The 22,070-nt window shown below is 46.5% G+C and overlaps 1 protein-coding gene across 3 annotated transcripts; it reads left to right on the top strand.

Annotated features, from left to right (window-relative positions):
• Positions 1 to 1,602: 1,602 nt before the first annotated feature.
• Positions 1,603 to 21,192, top strand: EFHC1 (EF-hand domain containing 1). Of its 3 annotated transcripts, XM_065631725.1 has the most exons (11): positions 1,603 to 1,692; positions 8,107 to 8,328; positions 9,799 to 10,086; positions 12,353 to 12,502; positions 13,927 to 14,119; positions 14,441 to 14,661; positions 15,453 to 15,593; positions 16,766 to 16,979; positions 17,590 to 17,737; positions 18,593 to 18,809; positions 20,547 to 21,192. In XM_065631725.1, the coding sequence occupies exons 1-11, from the start codon at positions 1,630 to 1,632 to the stop codon at positions 20,616 to 20,618; spliced, it is 1,929 nt and encodes a 642-aa protein (XP_065487797.1). In that variant the 5' UTR covers positions 1,603 to 1,629; the 3' UTR covers positions 20,619 to 21,192. The 3 variants fall into 3 exon arrangements, with proteins under 3 accessions (XP_065487797.1, XP_065487798.1, XP_065487799.1); XM_065631726.1 differs by lacking the exon at positions 8,107 to 8,328; XM_065631727.1 differs by lacking the exon at positions 18,593 to 18,809 and having other exon boundaries at positions 20,547 to 20,596.
• The last annotated feature ends 878 nt before the right edge of the window (positions 21,193 to 22,070 follow it).

The raw sequence follows: 22,070 nt of genomic DNA, 5'->3' as shown, positions 1-22,070 counted from the left end.
CAGCTGAATCCAGATGTTCTGACTTCTGCTTCAATTCCTTAGTCTCATTTCTCTTCTCTCCTGCTTTACGGTCACTATTCCTAAGAGAGTACCAGCTCCTGCTACAGCTTTCCTAAATCTTCCTTTCTTCATACCAAGCTCCCTTAAAAACACACGGAAGGAATGTGCTGGGACCACGGTCTTCCAGTTCTGTCCCTGCTCACGTTCAGAGCGCAACATCCCGCTTTGTGACCCTGGATAAGTCCATGGCCTTAGTTCCCCACTCACGCAAAGAGCAGGATAACAGCACTCCTGCCCCATTGCAAGCCGTGCACGGGGGCACTCCGCCACACAGCCTTGTTAAAAATTTGCCATCCCTCTCCTAGAGGATGACCCACGGCCCACAGAGGCAAGTTTCCTTCTCTGAGGAAAGCGCCATCCCTCACCAAGTTCAAGAAACCCACCAAACGTTGCTTGGATATCACAGCAGGAGAAATCAGAGAGCAAAATTCACTCCCAGCACCCGTGTCTGAGTCAGCACTCACATTAGCAGCTCACTGTCGTTTAGATCCAGCTCTTTCAGGCCTGCTTGGCCTTCAATCTATTATTTTCCTTTCTAAGCTCGTCAGTCTCATTCTTTATCTCCCACCGGCTGGCTTTTTTCTCTCTCCCACACCACGCTTAGTCTGGCTGCATTTCTCTCTGCTTACAAAACTCAGATCCTGCTGCTTGCCCTTGAAACGCAGCCTGGCCTGTCCTGTGCACCACTGATAAACAGAGCAAGGGAATGACATAGAAAAAACACTTTGTGGTGATTCACTTAGTTCTCTTTTATCTCTTGCGTTTGGGAGTGACTTTTGCACAGCCAACTTTTCCTTGATGCCCCTCCTGCTTCTTTTTGCTGCTTCTTTCAAAAAGAGGTAAAAGTTTTGTTTAAAAGAGAGGAACTGTCAGTGCTACGTTTTACAAAATCCACTATTTCGCAACCAGCATACATACTATACAGAAAATAAACCAGTGCAATCACTTCTCCTGTTAAAATTGAGCACTCCAGGTATGGATTTGGGTCTCCACAGCTGCTCCTTTCCCTGGTCGCAGCACAGAGACAACTCCTAAAAGGCGGCCTGGCTGCCACCACCCGTTTTGGAGGCCAAGAGATTTTAATAGCACGGCCACAGTCCAGCTGTGCCGAGGGGGTGATGCCCGGCAGAGATAATCCCGCGTTCACACCGCGGGATGCCGAAAGCGCCCGGCTGGGCGTGAGGGGGAGGAGGAACATGGCGGCGGCCTGTGCTGGAGTAGGCCGAAGGGCGCTCAAATCCCTAAGAAAACATCATTAACGCTTTCCAAGGCTGATTGTTTTCCACACCGCGGGGATGAGGGCACACTGCGCCGCCCTTCCCAGCGTCCCGGGGGCGGCTCGGCCGCTCCTGCCCCCGCCCCGCCGCCCGGCCGGGCCCCACCGGCCGTGCTCCCGCCCTCCCGTTGCCACGGCAACCGCTCCCTGTCGCTCAGTGCGCAGGCGCGGGGCTCGCCCGACTCACTGCGCATGCGCAACCCCCGGGGCGCCTGCGCACTGGGCTGGCCGGCGGTTGCCGTGGAGACGGCGTCACCGGAGCCGGGGGAGGGAGCGGTTGCGGTTTCGCCGCCATGAGCTCGGAGCCGGGGCCGGGTCTGCCCTTCCTCCCGGGCTACGCCTTCAGGGACCCCATGGTGAGCGCGGCCGTCCTCTCCCAGGGACCCCCTGCCCCCGTTCCCCCGGGACACCCCTAATCCCGGCCTGGTTTAGCACGTCCCCCGTCCCGGAAACCCAGTTCCCTGAGAACCGGGTCTCTGCAACCCCCACCTGCTTCAGGGACCTGCACCCTGTCCGGCTCCCCCGGGGGATCTGGTATCCCTTGAATACACCGCCAAGGAGCCTGGTACTCCCTCAAACCCTCCTTTAACTCCCCAAGAGAACTGCCTCTCCCCTTCCTCCCCCTGCCTCCCACACCCCCAATGGAACAAATGACCCCCTGAGCCCACCCCCAGGGAACCTGGTATTTCCTCAGACCACCCTCTGATTCCCTTAAGGGACCTGTTTACCTCCCAAATTCACCTGATATCTCTGAGGGGACTTGGTGTCCTGTGAAGCCATGTCCTGGGAACCTGGTACCCCTCAGTTTCACCAAACACACTTCAGGGGGACTCAGTACCCTGTGAAGTGACCCCCAAGGAATGTGATGCCCTATAAACTCACTTGATGCTCCCCAGCAAACCTGATACCCACTGAACTCTTCCGCAGGGGACTTGGTGTGTCCTAAAGCCAAGAAATAACTGTTGAACTCACTTCTGGGGGACCTGAACTCTCTGAATGCACCTGGTATCCCCTGACCCCACCCACAGCAGACCTGGGACTCCCTAAGTTCTCCAAGTCTGTTCCCAGGGGACCAGGTATCTCTAAGTCCACTCTCCAGGGAACCTGGTACTCTTAATCTCATCCCCAGGGAACCCATTGTATCTCGAACCCATCTGATATGCCCTGAAATTGTCCTTGATGGCTATGGAGACCTGGGTTCCCTCAGCCTCCTTTGAGATTCCAAAAGCTTTCTCTATAACTGCAGAACTACTATCTGGAAGCTAACCCCATGGAGATCCAGTACGTCTGAATCCATCCAGCAGTTCCCCTGCAAGTTCAGGTGGTACCCCAAGGGAAGGAGTAGCCCCACATTCACTTACAGACTTGACACCCGATTCTCTCAGGGAAACTCCTGTTTCTCTGCACCCTCTCAGTTTTCACAAAGGGATGTGTTCTGAACCTGAACTGCCCTGAACCAGGACCCTTAAACGCACCTGATATCCCCTCAACTGTCTTGATATACCCAGGAGAACCAACCTGTCCAAACCTCAAGCAGTCCTCCAGTAGGAATCAATCCTCAAAGCCATTCCAGTACACCTAGGGAAACAGGAATGTCCTGGGCCAAATTACCACCCTTATTGGGACAGGTATACCCTGAAGTCACCAATCTCCTGGACAACATATACCCTTCTGACACCCTTTCCTCCAAAGCACAAAGTGCTCCACAAAGTACCTGAGCACAAGTCTGATGAGGAGCAGCTGAGAGACCTGAGGGAGTTCAGCCTGGAGAACAGGAGGCTGAGGGGAGACCTTCTCACTCTTTGCAACTGCCTGAAAGGAGGTTGGAGCATGGAGGGTGTTGGTCTCTTCTCCCAAGTAGCAAGTGACAGGATGAGAGGAAATGGCCTCAGGTTTCCCCAGGGGAGGTTCAGATTGGATATTAGGAAAAAATCCTTCATGGAAAAGGTGTCAGGCATTGGAACAGGCTGCCCGGGGCAGTGGTGGAGTCACCATCCCTGGAGGGGTTTAAAAGGTGTTTAGACAAGGTTCTTAGGGACATGGTTTAGTGCCAGAATTAGGTCAGGTTATGGTTGGACTCAATGATCCTGAGGGTCTCTTCCAACTGAAATGATTCTATGAGTCTATGAAATGCTCTCTCAGTATCATCTGAAGAACCTAATCCTTGATAGTCTGAAGTTCTAGAACCTGATAACCTGATAATCTTCAGAGAACTGGTATCCCTGCACAGAACTGCTACCACCACAGCCTCCAGGATCCTCTCGAGGAAGTGAGAGCCTCTCAGCTGTTCCTAGGTTCCGTGGAAGAAGCACTTATTCTCAACCTCTGCACTTGAATTGATACCTAAACAAGGAAGCAACCTCTCTTTTCCCCATTCCAAATGGCCCACGCACTGACAATCTGATAGCCCAGATCTTCCCAATATTCTCTTGACAAAGCGGTACCACAGATGGGAATTGATACTCCCTGAGTTCCTCCCAGGACTGTTTCAGAGCATCTGACAGCTCTGCCATTCCTTCTCCCTGGGAAACTAATATCTTGAGCCTTGACCTCATTTCTCAACTTCAATTCAATGTTAACTAATGTCAGTTTGAGAAACCAATATCCTTGATCTTTCCTGGCTGCTTTCTTCAAAAGCAATGCTTGCAGACTTTCGTAGGGAGCAGATAGACCAAGGCATGCCTGACATTCCCCTCGAGTTTAATATCCTCAAGAACAGGCTTTTCCATTTCCATAGGGCTCAGTACTCCAGGTGAGGCCCCTCCTTCTGCCTCTTCCATCCCAATACATCCAAGTTGCCTGGTCATCAGGAGAACAGAGCCCCAATATCCTCTGGTACTGCAGGATATGGAACCTCGTACTTGCATGGGAACATTTGTCATGGGATATGGTGTACTGAAAAAAAAAAAAAAAAAGGAGAAATACTTTGGGACAATCCTTGTACTTGATATTCGCATTGAAAACTGACACCTCCAGAACAAGCACTTCCATGTCTTCCTGATACATCCCTCAGATTGTGCTCTACAGAGGAGAGAACTTCTTACCAATCCACTCTATCCCTTGGCAAATCTGTTGCAGATCATAGAACCATAGAATAGTTTGGGTTGGAAGGGCCCTTCAAATCTCCCCCAGTGCCACCCCTGCCATGAGCAGGGACATCTGCACCAGCTCAGGTTGCTCAGAGCCCCGTCCAGCCTGGCCTGGGATGTCTCCAGGGATGGGGCATCCACCACTAATCTGGGCAACCCGGGACAGGTTCTCACCAACCTCAGTGTAAATAATTTCTTCCTCACGTCTGGCCTGAGCCTCCCCTCCTTTAGTTTAAAACCATCACCCCTTGTCCTCTCGCAACAGGTCCTGCTAAAAGTCCATCCCCATCTTTCTTATCAGCCCCTTTTAAGTACAGAAAGGCCGCACTAAGGTCTCCCCGGAGCTTCTCTTCTCCAGCTGAACCCCCCAGCTCTCCCAGCCTGTCCTCCCAGCAGAGCTGTTCCAGCCTCGGATCATTTCTGGGGCTCCTCTGGCCCCTCTCCAGCAGGTCCGTGTGCGTCCTGTGCTGAGGACCTCAGAGCTGGACACAGAACTGCAGGTAGATCAGCCCACTCTGCTCTTTCCATGTCACTTACAGAACCTCTTTACCTCCTGGGAGAGAGACCTCATGCTTATTTGATCTTCCCATGGAAATGCTAATTCTCCCAAAGGAGGAAAGCTTCCCTTCTGCCTCCCACCACCACAATGCTCGTCATATTTCTAGAGGACACTTCAGTATTTCCTACGTATCCCTGTGATAGGAATTTCTATAACTCATGATTGCTCCTCAGTTGGAACGGGGAGGAACTTCTAAAGAATCTTAGCAACATTGAAGGGATCTAGTGCTCCCTTAGGAACATATTGTCCTACCAGTGGTGGCATTGTCACTAATACCTGTTTGACAGATGTCCTCTTGACAAGGTCCATGTCGTGATGGGCTTTGGTAAACCCAGTCTTGTTCATTCTAGATGCTTTTATGGGAACCCAGTTTTCTCTCTTCTCCTAAATAGGAGTCTCTTTTCTTTATTCTGCTTGTGTGTGGATTAGGGTTACCCAAGGATAAATTATCACTGTACCAATCTTAATGGTGCCTTCCAGCATGAACAGTCAAACTGTTTTCTAAGGCAGTGACGAGTGAGTTCTTCAACAGTAAGTGGAGTCATTTACTCACAACAAATTCTCTTAATCGTGAAGTAATAAAGGTTATCTCAGAATTATTCTCAACTTCATAATATTATTTCCTCAACGTCATTTATAACATCTTGGAAATCTGCAATGCAAATTTCTGCCCCTAGCAAAATGTTATTTCCTCTATCAGTAAAATCCTGCCTGCTTTAGTCACGAAAATGCTTCTACTGACTTCAGCAGCACTATCTTTAAGTAGGAAGCACCCACAGGACTTAGCAAAGCAAATCATTATTTTAGAGTAACTTGAAATATTGAACCATTGGTTATGTTTTGAGGAGATCTGGACTCCTGAAACAGTTTTGCAGTGTCCCTCAGGCTGAGCTATCAAGTCGCTTTGCCTCCCATTTCCAGTCTATAACATGGGCATCGCAATACTTGTTTTCCAAGTGAATGCTGAGAAGTGCTGAAGAAGACCTCTGTGTTCAAATAAAATAGTATTGTTATCGCTTAGCGTTCATGTGACAGAAACAGAGACACTGGGAGGGGGATCGGCGTTTATGTGAAGCGTTATAGACTTGGCAAAAAGAAGGACTTAATTCAGTGGAATTTCTTCAGATGTGGACTGGCAGCAACTGAGATTAGTAGTTTAGATTCTTGGTTTTCCCTTTTAAATTTACATTAGTCACCTGATACTGCGAGATGTCACCTGGCATCTGTGCTCACTTGGGAGATCCTATCGGCCCTGGGAGTCCTATGAATTTATGAGCTCTGTTCTTTAGGCAACTGTGGGCCCATAAAAGCCTGCGCACTTCTGACAAACACTGATATTGCCTTGTTTAAAGACAAACTTCCTGATTTTCCTTGAATATTTTTCCCACTGTTTTCCATTGGTATTTATTTAACAGAAGGAAATGGCAGTTCTGTGGCAGGGCTAATGTTTGTAAGACATTCTGTTAACATGTCTTCAGTAAACTCTCTTGTTTTCACCCAAACGTGTTTTCCTAACTGCTCCGTTCACAGCGTTGCAAGATCTGCAGTGCCAGTTTAAAGAGAAAACAGGCAATTATGTGAAATTCAAGTGGGGCCTTGAAGGTATAAATAAGATTAGAGGCTTAACCATGAGGGGTGGGGGTGAAGAAGTGGTTCACATGCCTGAGGCTGGGCTGATTGCAAGTCTGGGTCTGGAAAAGGAGCTGAAGCTTGCTCCTTCAGAAATGTGTACAACTGTTTTACTTGGCAAAAGTCATAGAATCGTAGACTAATTTGGGTGGGAAGGGACATTCCAAGCTCATCCAGTGCCCCCCCTGCCATGAGCAGGGACATCTGCACCAGCTCAGGTTGCTCAGAGCCCCGTCCAGCCTGGCCTGGGATGTCTCCAGGGATGCGGCATCCACCACCTCTCTGGCCAATCTGGGGCAGTATTTTACCATATTTATACAGTATCTAACTACAGTATTTAAGTCAAAGTAAATTCAGGGATTTTATTATCAGGGACTCACAATTTCTCCTGCTTTCTCTGGAGCATTAAGCATTGAAAGCCCAGTGGGACCAGCCAGGCAGGTGTTATTTCAAATGCTCTCAGGATTGCAGGTGAGCTACCAGGCATGGTGGACTCTATAGCAAGTGGAGAAGCTTGGTGTCACCCGAGTCCGATCCAAATCTTCAGTAGTGAAGAACAGGACTGGGCTGACAGAGCTCAGATCCTGTTCACAGCTCTGACATTTTCTTGTTGTGTGTCCTTAAGCAGAGCAGGGACCTTCCTATGGCAGCTGGATAATTATTTAGCTTGAAGAATGGCTCAGTAGCTGGCATGGGGTAGGTCGCAAAGATCAGTGAAAGGCTTTGAAAAGCTCAAAACCAAGATTAAACCCACAAAGCAAAAAATAACAGGTAAATCCTATAGCCAGTATTATACAGTGCTCACATAGAATTCTTCTTATCAGGCTTCTCATTAATCTGCTATAGGGTCTTCCAGGGTTGTGGTTATTTAATGTGATCCTTGCATGGACTGTGGAGAGAGGTGGTGGAACAGCTGATGCGCTTTGGAGTGTTTCGTAATTGCAGTTCTGTGAGCATGGTGCACCTTGATTTAACCCAGCAAAGAAAATCCTGTGGATATCATCCCCAGGAGAGTGTTAACAAAACAAGAAGTGATACAAAACACAGAGGGTGCGCAATGGGTAAATAGTCATGGTAGCACCATAAGGCAATAACAGTGAGGTCTCATGGTGCTGCCGTAACACAGAGTAGGGAACACACAGTTTGTGAGATAAATACTAGGGCAGATAAAGTGCTGTCACCTCATTTTAGGCACTGAGAATGGTGGCAATGGGGAAATTAAGTGATATAAATTCTTGGGGAGTCTGTGTCAGTGCTGTGGTTTGAGTTCACTCTGATTCTTTATTCCGCCAGCCACTTACTGTTTTTTCAGCCTTCTTGATCTAAGTGTAAAATCTGATTGTAAATAACTGCTGCAGTAGGTTATAATAAAACGCCGGGGGCGGGTGGGGGGGGGCATTCTGGATATTCCACTCTTACTGTTTTTCTGTGCTTTCAGTAGCTGTATCTACTGAGTGCATGTGGTATTTTAGCAGCTGGATTTCCTTCCACAGAAAACGTCTTTTCATCGGTCCCAGACGCTGGGATACAAAAATGGATTCGCCTTTTCTCGGCTGCCAACGGTGGGGGTTGGTGGGGAGCGGCTCTACGTGAATCAGCTTTCTCAAGCTGAACTAGATGATTTATCCAACATGAGACCCATGCTGACCTACGGGCCAGCCAAGCCGGCTCCACCTTCAGGCTTCGTTCCAGCACACGTGGCTTTTGACAAAAAGGTATAAAGAAGCTTATTCCAGGAATATCGCTGGCCAAGTTTGGAGACATAAACAGTCAGCTCCAGGGTTCATGGGACAGCATACAGCAGTTTTCAGATGCCACAGCCCTTAGTCAGAGACAGCTGAACCCCAGACTGAAAGAGGCTTTCTTTGCTCGGGAGGAGGATTATAATACGTAAACGATGCAAGACATTCCCCACAAGTTACGCTCGAGCGTTTCCAGCAGACGTTGGAAAATAAGTTTGATTAACTCTAAAAAGCTTCAGTTTATAACCGTTGCCCTGTAAACCACAGCCTGGACTTCTGTGTTTCCAAAACTGTATTGAGATTGTAACTGAGCTTCGACTGTACAAGACAGTCTACAACAGGGACTGTTTTGCTGTAGTTTATCTATTTATGCCGGCGTTTGTCACCGCAGCGTGTTACAGCCTGTGCTGCTCCATTAGTACTACAGCTTGGTGATTTTATCAGGCCAGGAGGTGGCTGTGTGTCTGCTGACCCTTGATTTTAAACGCACCAGACACACCGATTGCAAACCGGCGAGTGCAGCCGCAGCCACCGACAGAGCTCAGATCGTGCAGGGGTTCACACGCTGCCAGGTGGGCTTGGAAAAGCAGTTTGCAGCCAATATTCAGCCCATCTGTGAGACAGGCTGGGGAACAGATGCACTGTGTTAATTACTTAACCTATTCCTTCAGAATAACGTCTATTTTGCCGTTTCATCTGTCAGATGCTTCTCTTCATTCGAGCCAGAGTTACAGGAGCCCCAGTGCTGCTGGGGGAACTCATGGTCCCTTTTGAAGGACTTTCGCTGGCTGGTAGCAACTTGTTGGCTCTATTATCACTTAATTACCTATGCCTGATGTAGACTGGGTATGCAAGGCCTGATTGGCCACCTTTTAGGGGCAATTAATGATCTTGGGAGGAATATTCCTTATATTTCTGCTAAGCACAGGGGCTGTGATTGACTTGACTGATGTGTCTCCTTGTTTCTCCAGCACAGATTAGGTTTTGCTGTCAGTACAGAATAGATATGACTTCAGATGACCCATGCGGATTTTAAAATATACAGATGTGGTTGAACTTTTTACTGAAATCTCCGTAAGTCAGGGTATGCAAGGCTGACAATAGTAAGAATTAGTCACATATCTTAGTAAACAAGCTTACTGGCAGTAACCAAACACCTGGCAGTAGGTGAAATAGCAGGTGATCAAGGAGAAGTAGGGAAAAAGCTGTACTTTTTACACTTGTCTCATGTACCAAATTTGCGAAAGGCAAATCTTGATAAAAGCCCTCATAGTGCCTCTGCCATCACTCACAGATTAGCCTACAGTTTACTTTGATGATTTTATAGATTACAACTTTGCCCTGCCAAAGCACATTACAAATGAATTATTTGTTTTAATAGACTAACCGCTGTCTACAAATTGTTTCTCTCTCTCTCCCTTCGGGATATTTCCCCTTTGGCAGATTTTGAAGTTTGATGCCTATTTCCAGGAAGATGTTCCTGTCTCTCAACAAGAGCATTACCGGATCCGCCAAGTGGGTATCTATTACTATTTGGAAGATGACAGCATGACCGTCATAGAGCCTTTTGTGGATAATGCGGGTTTTCGTCAAGGCACACTTCTCAGACGCCACCGGGTGCCCAAGAATGACCACGGGGAACATTACCACTGGAAAGATCTGAATCGGGGCATGAACATCACCATGTACGGCAGGACGTACCGCATAGTCGACTGTGACCGATTCACACAGGTGTGTTTCTTGTGCTGAGAACACTGACACAGGGAATCTCAGGAATTACAGGTGGCCAGACCTGCTAGGGTCCAGTACTCTGCATCTGTAGCTTTCAGAAAAATGTTGCTTGCAATTTTTCATTTTGCTTTTTGTGAATATCAGGTCAGTGGGGAAGTCAATGTATGATATTTGCTGAGGGCATATTAATTGCTCGGTATTTTTGCTCCCAGGCTGCTGGGAGTCCATCCTTTGTCTTCAGGACTTCTCCTTATGATAGAAATTCTAAGTTCATTTCTGTGTATACAGCAGTTTAACTGCTTAGGGCCCAGATGAAACATTGTGCATAAATGAGGGGGAAATTACTGATCCTAACTCTTTTTTTGACTTAACGCTCTTAAGTTAGGAATAGGGGAAGGGAATGCAGTCCCTAACTCTGTACCCATCTACAGCCAAGCCAGAAGAGCAGTCATGATCCGTGGGTTGAGAATTGTGGTATGAACTGACCTTTCTAAGGAAGCTTACTCATTGCCTGCTGTTCTATTTCTGGCTATTTCTATACCGGTAAATGAAATAATAATGATCCAGGAACAAATAATAACAAATAATGGTATCCTGTTAGATTGTCCCCAGTATAATCTCAGCCCTGGTCAACTATTATTCTTCCAAGCAATTCCCAGGAGCAGCCCAGGAGTTAGAATGCTCCAGGTACCATTCCTAACAGGCGAGTTACATACAGCCAACCTGTCCTGAAGGGTGAAGGAGTTTAGCTGCAGGTTGTTCCTTTTCAGTTGGCCTTGGTGCCCAGGAATGTTCTCAAGTATGTGCAATATATTGGTGTATATGTGGCCGTTGAGAACATGTGGGGCCAGCTCTGCTGGAGCTGGTTGACTGTTAAAGTCAGTTCACATCAGATGTGGAGCTGGTTCTCAAGTAAATGTCGGTTGGTTGATGGAAAACGTGACATGAGCTACATGGGTCTACATTTCAAGGCCGCTAGTCTATTTATCATTAACTGGCATCCTCCAGACCAGAAAATAGCGAGTTTGAAAGTGTAAACCTGCCTCGTGAGTCTTCAGGTTGATCTCATGTGCCTGTTGGAGATGTTTGCATAGGTGCTTCCTGGGCTGAATGTTTTCATGGTCAAAAACGTCCATTGACTTCCCAAGGCCAAAAAGGGAAAAGTCCATTGACTTCAGAGGTAGTTTTGGGTGACTGATGTGAGTACACAAGTAATACCCTACAGCTTGTTGATGCACCCAAGTTAAATAAAAAAAAATCCCTTTATGAACAAGCAGATTGCCATCTTTCTGTGGGAAAAGTACTTCTCCTGAAAGATGGACTGAAGCTGCCACATTTCCTTGTGGCCTGAAGGGACTTGGTGGGGAACACTGGCTTCCACTGTCTGACACATTGGGGAGCCCTAAGTCTCTTGCAAATTCAGAACTGGCTACATCTGCCATTATGCGCTAATTTATATATTTTCATTTCCATAAAAGAGACCAACTGACAGTTATCCTTCATTTAAAGTCCTAAGGACAAGGAAAACTGTGCTCAAGTGAAATCTGAGTTAGGATGTTGAGGACAGGACTGCCCTGAGTAATTAAAGGGCAAGCAAAGCAAAGAAGCAGCTTAAACAGAAACATCTTGGTCATCTCACTGTAGGAAAGACATTGAGGTGCTGGAGCAAGTTCAGAGGAGGGCAACGAAGCTCTTAAGGGTTTGGAGCACAAGTGTGATGGAGAGAGGCTGAGGGACTTGGGGGGTTCAGCCTGGAGAACAGGAGCTGAGGGGAGACCTCCTCGCTCTCTGCAACTACCTAAAAGGAGGGTGTAGCATGGGAGGGTGTTGGTCTCTTCTCCCAAGTAACAAGTGATAGGACAAGAGGAAATGGCCTCAAGTTGTGCCAGGGGAGGTTCAGATTGGATAATGGGGAAAAGTTTCTTTGTGGAAAGGGTTTTCAGGCATTGTAACCACTGCCTAGGGCAGTGGTGGAGTCACCGTCCCTGGAGGGGTTTAAAAGGCATTTAGACGAGGTTCGTAGGGACGTGGTTTAGTGCTAGGGTTAGGTTATGGTTGGACTCAATGATCTCTTCCAAATGGAATGATTCTATGATCTTCTCTTGTATTTGCTGTTGCAGTAGAACTAAACTCCTGCAGCCTGGTGGTCTGCGAGGAATTAACTTGCAGTGTTCTGACAACACTCATCTCAGCCCATCTGTAATCTGTAGTTACCTCTTACCTTCAGAACTCATGGCAGCATTAATACCTCAGATGACCTTCCTAGGTGTTCCTGGAGAGCCAAGGAATTGAGCTGAACCCTCCAGAAGAGATGGTTTTCGATCCCTACATAGAAATGCGTCGGACACCTATGCGCAAGTACATCACACCATCAGATTTTGACCAATTCAAACAGTTTCTGACTTACGACAAGCAGGTGAGAGAACTGGTAGTGATTACCCACGTTACAGACTGTATGTTTTATTGAAATCCAAGTTTTGTGAGTGTCTACAACCTTACTCATTCTAAAAAATCTCGGACCACTTAACAGGCTCCAGATTTTCTCCTTGGCTTTAGTGATAAACAAAACCTTTTATCTTTTTTGCTGGGCTTTGTGCCTTGTGAACAGCTTCTCTTTGGACTGCAGACTATCCTCTAGATCCACCACCTCTCTCTCGCTTTCTGTTGGGATGAGATAAGCCACCTGCCTTGGGAAATTAGCAGGGCCAGATGCAGTTCTCATACGAATGGGCGTGCTGCATCCACTCATCTCTTCCCATAAAACGTCGATGCCAGGTGCCAGAGTCGACAATTTCAGATGAACACAAATGCCACTTGCTCTGACCGAATCCTCCCTGTGCACACAGTTGACTAACACTCACCTCCTTGCTCCTCTGGATCTTCTTTTTATCTGGCAACAAGTTAAGAACCCCTATAGACAATATCTATAATAGAAAATGAAACAGGACCAGGACATGACCTGGGTTCTGCATGTTGTCCCTGGCCAGCTATCAATTGCACAGTTTCTGACCACCAGCTAGGTGTTAGCACAGACCAGGATCATCTCCACTTGCCATTTTGGATGTGTTGCCCTGTTTTGAGGGGGACAGGGAGTTTTTCTGTGTGGATGCAAGCTGGGCCATACCTGCCATTTTACTACCAGTTAAAACCTTAGTGACTCAAGTCTGCACTGGGCCAGCTCTGCCTGTACTGGTTATTGGGCTGCCTGTTCAGGGGCTGTATCTTGGGGAACTTTTGAGCGTTGCAGTGTGAGGAGTTTGATTTCTGTGCCATTCAGAGATGATATTTCCACTAGGCAGAAATAAGATGGGGTCTGCAGTGAATGCAGCCTCCTCGGGGCTGCTGAGTGCATTGCCCTCTGCCTTCCTCAGCATGACAATAGTAAAGAATTGTCTGTGAAACTAATGGTTTAAGAGTCAAAACAAGATTCTTGTATTGCTATATTAAGTTTCATTATAAAAATCACTTCCCTTAACACTGCTTCCCTACTCATTGCTGGGCAATTATTTTCTGTTGCTTTTTAATCACTTCCCCCTCCCCTCCCAATGTTTCCTCATGCTTCTTGAACTAAATTTCTTGTCTTAGCATAAACTGTTTTCTCTCACTTGCTGCATTCAAGCTGAGCCAGGCCTGTCCATCTCTCCAGGCTCCTGCTGCCCTTCCCACTGCTGCTTCAGCAGCCCATTCACCCCGGTGCCCCCAGTACAAGTTCTTCTGTACATGGTAGAGAAGATTGCTGAGATGCCTCCAATCACCGGACCCTTCTCAACCCACTTCATTTGGACAGAGCATTACTAATTCTAATCCATGGTTGTTTTCTCTGGCTCTTTTTTCTCCTAGGTCCTTCGCTTCTACGCCATTTGGGACGACACTAATAACATGTTTGGTGAGAAACGGTCTTGTATCATCCATTACTACTTGGCAGATGACACAGTGGAGGTTCAGGAAGTCTACAAGCAAAATGATGGCAAAGATCGATTCCCAGCACTGATGAGACGCCAACGCTTGCCCAAAACCTTTGTGGACAAGACAAGTAAGTTTAGATTGGCAAGCCCATCTGCCTTGGTGGGTAAACAGAAATGTGGTGGCTGTGTCAAAGGTACACGAAGTCTGGAGAATTTTTGCTGAGAACACTCCTAGTGTCATTGTTTTTTGGACAAAGTTCTTTAAATGATAACTAAATTCTTTATCTTTTGGGAAACAGTGTCAGGACAGTAGTACCAATGGTTCCCTGGAGCTATTTATACAGCTTGCTTTTGTATCCCTTTTCACCAGGAAACATTAACATCTACCTGATTGATTGATTTTTTTTTTTTTTTTTTTTTTTTTTTTCCTTTGACTCCCTTGTCCTTAGAGAACTTCCCAAGCTGTGTGATGGAGATCTCTGATCACGAGGTACTGGAGTGGTACACAGCTAAAGATTTTGCTGTCGGCAAGTCTACCACCCTGCTCGGACGCACTTTCTTCATCTATGATTGTGATGAGTTCACACGAAACTTCTATCGTGACAAATTTGGCATCACAGACTTCCAGCCAGTGGAAATAGAGAAGAAATCACCCGAGGAAGTTCCACAGGTAATGCAAACAATTTTTCAAAGGAAAGGAGAGAAGGAAGCAGTTGCTGTAAGCTCATATAGTAAAATACACATTCAGCTTAGTAAAAACCTATAGTAAACAAGCTCAGCTTAAAGAAAAGAGCAAGTCACTTGAAAAAGACAGGGCAAGAATGGTCATAATCGAATGAAAGTCCTCTGAAACTGTTGATTTTAATACTGTAAAGGACAACGCACTTGCTAATAGTGATGGAAAGAACCCTGCTTAGGTCTATACTAGAAAATTAAACAGCGTCAGGGTTTGTTTTTGGCTGGGAAGCCAGCTGGCACAGTCTAGATGCACTCATACTACTAAACTCTCCCTCACCCTCCAAAACAGGGTTAGTAAGTCCAAACTGCCTACTGGGGATGGTCACAGTCCTTGTTACCCCCCAAACTGAGCCCAGGAATGGTTTGGAGTGCTGGCTGGCCTTGACCACGACCATGACGGGGAATAGCTTACCAAGGTAACCATATGGAAGATGGAGTTCCTGTGCACATGATGGTTTAGTTATTAATATAGCCATAGTCTCTTTGTTCAGTGAAATTACCTGGCTTTCGGACTGTCAGATTTTCTTAGTTCTCTTAAATATTTCTATAAGCAAGGGGTCCAACACAAGGCCAGGCTAGTAGCACCTCTAAGGATGTAACAGCTATTGCTACCTGGTGACAGAAGATTTCTTTCCAAACAGATGATTTCTGATAAGCTGTCTTGCAAACGTTGTGTTGGTCTTAGTTTCAGCTGTTTCTACTCGTTATCTCTTCTGGATGCAGGTAATTCCTCCCTATAATGGTTTTGGCATGCTTGAAGACTCTCTTCAGAACTGTTTTTCTCTGATTCCAAAGCCTCCCCGGAAAGATATAGCTAAAATGCTAGAGAATGACAAGAAGGTGTTGCGATACCAGGTGGCTCTGGTAAGTATTTTACTTAAGCGCCAGCTTATATTGTAGGGTCTGAAGGATGAGAGGAACAGCGTGCTCAGGCTGTTAGCAAATCCTCCTCTGCGCTGGTGGGAAAAGAGAGTTCCCCAAGGCAACACCAGTGCCACTCAGGGGATGTTGTTTGTGTACTTGCTGTGACAATTAGTAACACGCAAAGGTAGTAAAAAACCAAAACAAAACAAAACCAAGGCCAGAAAGTACCAAACTGCTAGGCTGCAAAAACCACAGCCATTTATGGAAAAACTCCCACTGACATCAGCACGTGACAGATGGCCCCAACTGAAACAGCATCGCAGCCGGGCACCGTGCCTCTGCCTGCCTTCAACCGCTGCCACAAACGTCAGCTCGCTGTCCCTCCGCTGCTGGCTCCTGTCTCCTCTCCTTCTCTGGGCTCGTCCTGGCCGCAGCAGCCACCCAAGTGCCAGCGCAGAAGCTGGGGAGCCCACGGGGACGGTGTTTTCCACCCACGGCATTTAAAGCCTGGCTTTTGTGCCAGCTTTACAGTTGGTTTATGCAAGGCGCCTCTGGCACATCCAGCAGCAGCAATGGCATTTCCTGCGCTGCCTGGTTGCCTGCCCTCTCCAAACGCCCAGGGTGAATAAGGGCTGATTTCTTTTCCCTATTGTGCTGGAGTTCCTAAAGGTCACAGCTAACAAGTCCAGATCCACTTAATTTTAAACTAAGCAAATAAACCCACTGGTGTGTCAGGGGAGTGTCTTCCTGTGACTAAGAGCTGGAAGCAGTACCAACCTCTCTCAGGCGCTTAGTATAATCAAAAATATAACATTAATACTAAATTTTACAGCCAGTCTCTCTCTGATGAATCATTCCATATAAGATATTCCTTTCTCTTGGATTACTCAGTCTGTGGAAACACTGAATATACTTGCTCACTGCAGCCCAGATTCTGCTTCTGTTAGCCTGACTAGAGCAAGTCACCTTTGAAATTTGGATACTTAACGCTGTCTAGGGCTTTGTTAAGCTATGTCAGCATATCTGTAGCTTCTGGCCTACATCAAGTGTTTTGTTTAGTCAGCTATAAAAAGTAACTATGAACTCTTGGTGCTTCTGAGTGGGGTACTAGGTACTCCTAAACACCCCAGGAAATAAAAACCTGGTGAAAATTTTGTTTACCTTTCCTCTAGGAATCACCAAACCCTGAGGACAGAAAGCGTCGTTTCATCCTCTCGTATTTCCTCTCTGACGACATGATCAGTATCTATGAACCCCCAGTCCGTAACTCTGGCATCATCGGAGGCAAATACTTAAGAAAGACCAGAGTTGCCAAACCAGGCTCTACTACAGAGAATGCCATGTACTATGAGCCCTCTGACCTCACCATCGGTTCGACAATTGAAGGTAAAATCCAGCCTGGATTGATAATTATTCTCTGTGCATTGCTCTGATATGTCATTTTTTGCACGGACAGTCCATACACCTTCCTTCACTTGAAACATTTTTTCCATCTGGGTCTCATCACATTTGAGTTTCGAGATGACCAAATGTTGTACATTGATATAACTCTGTTACTGTCAGTGTTTAGACCTTTGACATAATTAGGAAAAGAGCTACATTCTCCGTAGTATGTGTTCAGTTTACGTTTTGGGACCTGCCAGGATTCACAGGGTTAAATCTATGCCAGATGACTACCAGCAGCAAAAACCCATAAATCTATCCTGCAAGGAAAATAAATGTAATACTGAAATATTTAGAAACACACCAGTGCTAATGGGGGAGTCATTGCAGGCCCAAGCACGGAGCCTTTACTCTCAGCAGCTGCTTTTCTTGCAGCAAAACTCCCTCTGAGTCAGTGAAACCCTCCTCACTTTGAGGACTGAAACGAAGAGCAGAGCTCGCTCGAACCTGAGCCCAGCCACAAAAGAGAAACCGTCTTCTCTCCTGGATGCTGAAGTGACTTACCTATGCTGAAAGGCAAGTAACGCTGCTTTCTTTAATGCCTCTTCCCCAGTGTTTGGCCACAGGTTTGTTATCACTGACGCTGATGAATATGTGCTTAATTACATGGAGAGCAACGCAGAGCGTTTCCCTGCGGCAACGCTGCAGTCCCTGAGGGATCATATTCGCCCACAGCAGGTGGTGAAGGAGGCTGCCAACAGGTAGGCTTCAAAGGATGGCGTTGTGGAGCTAAATAAGGCTCAGGGTTGACAGCTAAGGGAGTTTTCAGCAGCCTCCATGGGCTCCAGCCTGCTGTGCAATGGCTGCTCAGCTGATTATTCAGCTCCAAGAGCCCGTGTCTGGACATATACAGAGGGAATCAAGTCTGTACAACATAACGTTGTGGCTGCTGCTGACCAAAAAACCTTGCTGGACGGCTCTGGCTCAGCAGCTGAGATACTTTCAGAGTCATCTTTTCCCAAAAGACAGCAGTTAAACTGAACAGCTGCTGCTGACAGTATCTGCGTGAGCTACTAGATGGTTCCAGGCTCAGCGGAGAGTTGGTGGAGTCTTTATTTTTTCATTTGCTCTGGCTGTGCTTATCAGCCTCTCAGAGCCTAGACCACATCCTCCTTTTTAGCTGTCTGGACCCATTTTGGGTGACCCAGTAACAACCTCATTACCTCACTAGACACTTGGGAGTCAGTATCATGGTAGTTATGGGGCTCTGGTTGAAATTAGAGTTTCAAACAGTTCCTGGGACTGTATGGAGCACATGAGGAAGCGCTTCTTGTCCCAGAACACTTGCAGAAAAAAGTGCATGGGGGAAATGTCCTGAAAAAGGAAAATAGTTTATCTAGTGCTCCAAGGTCAAGACTGAGCTTCATCTCCAAGTCCAAACTGCGATGAGCTTAACATAAAAATGATCTTGCCATAAAAAGCAACCACCCAGAAGCCTGCCGTGTGTTCAGAAATAGAGTCTGGCCAGCCGTGGTGGGCAGCCCGCACACAAATGTCACGGTAAGGCTGCCAGAAGTAGCTTTTACGTGAATTCCCATTCTTCCTTTCTTCTACAGTGACATCCCCGCACGTGGGATCAGCAGGCAGGAACTGGATGACTTAATTGTGCAGGTTCGGGAAGAGCTGAAGCTCCATAAGCACTTGAACATCGACAGTGTTCGGAAGGAGCTTCTTCAGTGCGACCAGGGTGGCTCTGGCATCTTGGACAAAGGGAAATTTTTAGCCGCTCTTGAGAGCACGTGTGTGCCGACCAACGCCTTGCTGGTTAACAAGGTCAGAAGGAAGGGGTGCTGTGCATATTAAAGAGAGAGATAATAATTGCCGTCCTTAAGTAAAGGGAAGAAGTGTTAGCCAGGTTGCCCCCAACATGAGCAGCCTAGTGTTGGGCTGCGCTGTTTTGTGTTGGCTCGAGTCTCAGAGATGAGCAGAAGAGGTTGTATATCGTGACAGAGATCAGGTATAGGCTACAGCAGGGTCTGTTGTGACTTAAGCACACCTGGGCTTGAGTAGAGATGACACTGAGGTGCTTAGGGAATGAGCCTTAGGAAAGCTTAGGCACATTCTGGATTTAACAGCAACTGAACTGAAGATTTGAGAACTAAGTATTGTACCGAAAAAAAAAAAAAAAAAAAAAAAAAAGGAAATTAGAATCATAACCGCTTAGTTAACACAAGTAAAACATAAAACATAGGCATGGTGGGCACTCTATAGAGACGACAGCCTGCAGAGCAGAAAATGTGAGGGAAACTGAAGAGGGAAATTCATGCAGCAGGGATGGAGGATCCTTTCAGGAATATGACTGGCAAGGATGCTTTCTTGGCATGATGTGATATGCAGTAGAGATTAGTGACCAATAAAGGCAGACTTGGAGTTTAAAGAAATGTGGAAATCTGAAGGAGGAGTTCCCTTGATTAAAAAAATTTTAAAAATTCCAAACCAGACAACCGTGAGTATCACAGCCCTGGTTAGAAAGACACACAGGTAGGGTACGTATATCTCTTAAATGTGCACTGAATAGGGCCTTTGACCAGCATCTGAGGCTTTGCTGTAATGAAGTTCATCAGAGATCCCTCTGCCCTGGGGAATGACAATGTGGTGACAAGTCCTTCTTGTCCCCAGAATGGGAGATGAAGTGAGGTGCCCAAGAGCACGTGGGGAATCTGTGACAATTAAGGCTGAACCCCCATGTTTGAATCTCCATTTAGGACCTAAACACTAAAAAGCATCCCTCTTAATAATCTTAATAATAGTATGCTCAGAGCCGTCAGAAGTGCGGCTGTGCTATAAATTAAACATATGGCAGACAGTTAACTACTGTCTGGGTTGGAGAGGAGCACAGCTGTCAGTCACACAAGAGCAACCCTAGTTAAATTTGTCTCCAGGCGACAAGGGGAAGAAGAATCCTTTCAAGGAACTGTGATATTAGACCTTTTCCATCTCCCCGGGTGTCAGAAGGAGATTAGTTATGCAATTGAAGAAACAAAAGCCCTCTTTCTTCCCCTTAAGCACACAAAGGCTATAGCTCTGTAACACAATGCAGGCTCAGGGCGGATACCAGAACTGGCTTGTTAGTGAGGCTGTTGCAGAGCTCAATTATTTGTGTCTCCACTTTATGCCATGTGCACACACCAAAGCGACACCAGCGAACAGTAACTGTTCAGATCTGCCGCCCCCATCTCACTTTTGCCAGGGATTTCCATGGGGTTTCTGCGAGATTTCCTGTGGCCTATATCAGTCTGTGTCTTCACTTTATTTTTTTGGTGGATTTGTTGCCATTGTGGTGATACCTAGAAGGCAACCAGGATGAAACTCAAACACTTTAACTCTTCTCCTTGCATAGGTTAGTGTCATCTATAAGCACTCATTACCTGTGATTCAGAACTACTAAGGTGGTAGGCTCTTCCACACAGGGGAATAAGATCTTCTGTGCACTTTCCCCTAAAAAAAAAAAAAAGAATTTTGCAGCTTCCAACTCTTTATGTTGTTTATTTTTTGTTCTTTTTTTCTCAGTTGATTGACCTATGTTCTTGCGGAGAAGACAAGATAAACTACCGTGACTTCCTTAGAGCCCTACCCTCGTGATCCTCCCCCAGAAGATGAAGAACAAGACCAGCAATAAAATTCTTATGAGTTGTACTTCAAAAAGGATGCTCTAGTCTTCACCCTTGCTTCACTCACTCTCCCCCTTTCTGTCCCTACTAGAGCCAACTAATTTCACCCTCACTTTTTTTCCTTTCAGAATTCTCCCTGCCCTTTTAGCTGCCACCAAACTCAACCTCGCAACTGCTGGATATCAAAATGAAACTCATGTGAGAAAGAAATTTGGAGAACCCAAGCCATGTTCTCCTGCTCATTTCTCAACTTTGTAATACAGTACAACAAGGCTTGCTAGAGCTAAAGCTCTCTAAAGCCTGGAGTGATAACCACTCTAGATTTCTCTTACAGAGTCAAAAGGTGCTTTTCATCTTCGAGCAGCAAAAACTGCCAGTTTAAACTGTTATTTTCGTTGCAAGAAGATCTAAGAACCCTGCCGTGGACTACGATAAACTCACTTTTGTTAGTCTGAATGTAAGCAAGTCATGCATGGCTGCTAGAAAATTGTTAATAAATCTGCTTTAAATAAATTACCTCATGGCTGGAATAGCTAGGGATAAAAGTGAAGGGGAAAAATGCCATAAAAGTGTGATTCTGGGAGTGGTGAGTTGAGCTTTGGAGACAGCAGGGGTCTGCACACAAACCTGCTGACAGCAGCTTTGCATTTTTTTTAACAGAAGCTTGGGGAAATGGTTTTAGGGCTGAGATACTATCTAAACCCATCTTATGTCTTACCAGACAGGTCCAATGAAAAGGGAAAAAATGAGCAGTTTGCATAGCAGTAGAGTTATGACACTTGTGCTCCACTTTAGAGTCACATCGCTCATCTCTCCACGAAGGTAAACGTGGCAGGGACCTTCTCACCCCAAACAGCACCTGCCAGGTATTGCCATTGAGCACGTATGAAAGGCAGCGATCACACAGACAGCAGAGAACAAAGCTCCCTGGAACAAAACGCTTATTTAAATCAGATTTTGTGCTGCGGATCCCCGGTTCCCCTCAGACAGCCGAGGCTCCTCATGACAGCTCCCTCCTGTGTCCTCTTGTTTGGAAAGGTCACCGTCCCTTCTGGGCCCGTTTTGTGCTGCTGACTCCAACCGAGAATCTTTACAGCTCGATCTGGTCCTCCTTGGATTTCAAAGCAAGGCTTGGCATTTGTGCCAGGGGAGGTTTAGATTGGATATTAGGAAAAAATTATTCATGGAAAGGGTTGTCAGGCGTTGGAATAGGCTGACCGGGGAAGTGGTGGAGTCACCAACCCTGGAGGGGTTTAAAAGGTGTTTAGATGAGGTTCTTAGGGACATGGTTTATGGTTGGACTCGATGATCCTGAGGGTCTCTTCCAACTGAAGTGATTCTATGATTGCATGAGCAGCTGACAAAGGCTGACTTCTAAAGGCCACGCGGATCAGCTTTTCCAGCCTGAGAACTTACAGCTGAA

Source organism: Caloenas nicobarica, chromosome 3, assembly GCF_036013445.1.
Source record: "Caloenas nicobarica isolate bCalNic1 chromosome 3, bCalNic1.hap1, whole genome shotgun sequence".
In the NCBI taxonomy this organism is placed as follows: Eukaryota; Metazoa; Chordata; class Aves; order Columbiformes; family Columbidae; genus Caloenas; species Caloenas nicobarica.
This window is presented reverse-complemented; position numbering and strand designations above follow the sequence as displayed.

What these genes read in the sequence shown, in the direction of transcription:
- EFHC1 (XM_065631725.1), top strand. Translation starts at nt 1,630, where the DNA reads ATGAGCTCGGAGCCGGGGCCGGGTCTGCCCTTCCTCCCGGGCTACGCC. An exon ending in ACGCCTTCAGGGACCCCATG is followed by an intron (nt 1,693 to 8,106) that starts GTGAGCGCGGCC and finishes TTCCTTCCACAG; the next exon opens with AAAACGTCTTTTCATCGGTC. An exon ending in GTGAAGGAGGCTGCCAACAG is followed by an intron (nt 17,738 to 18,592) that starts GTAGGCTTCAAA and finishes TTTCTTCTACAG; the next exon opens with TGACATCCCCGCACGTGGGA.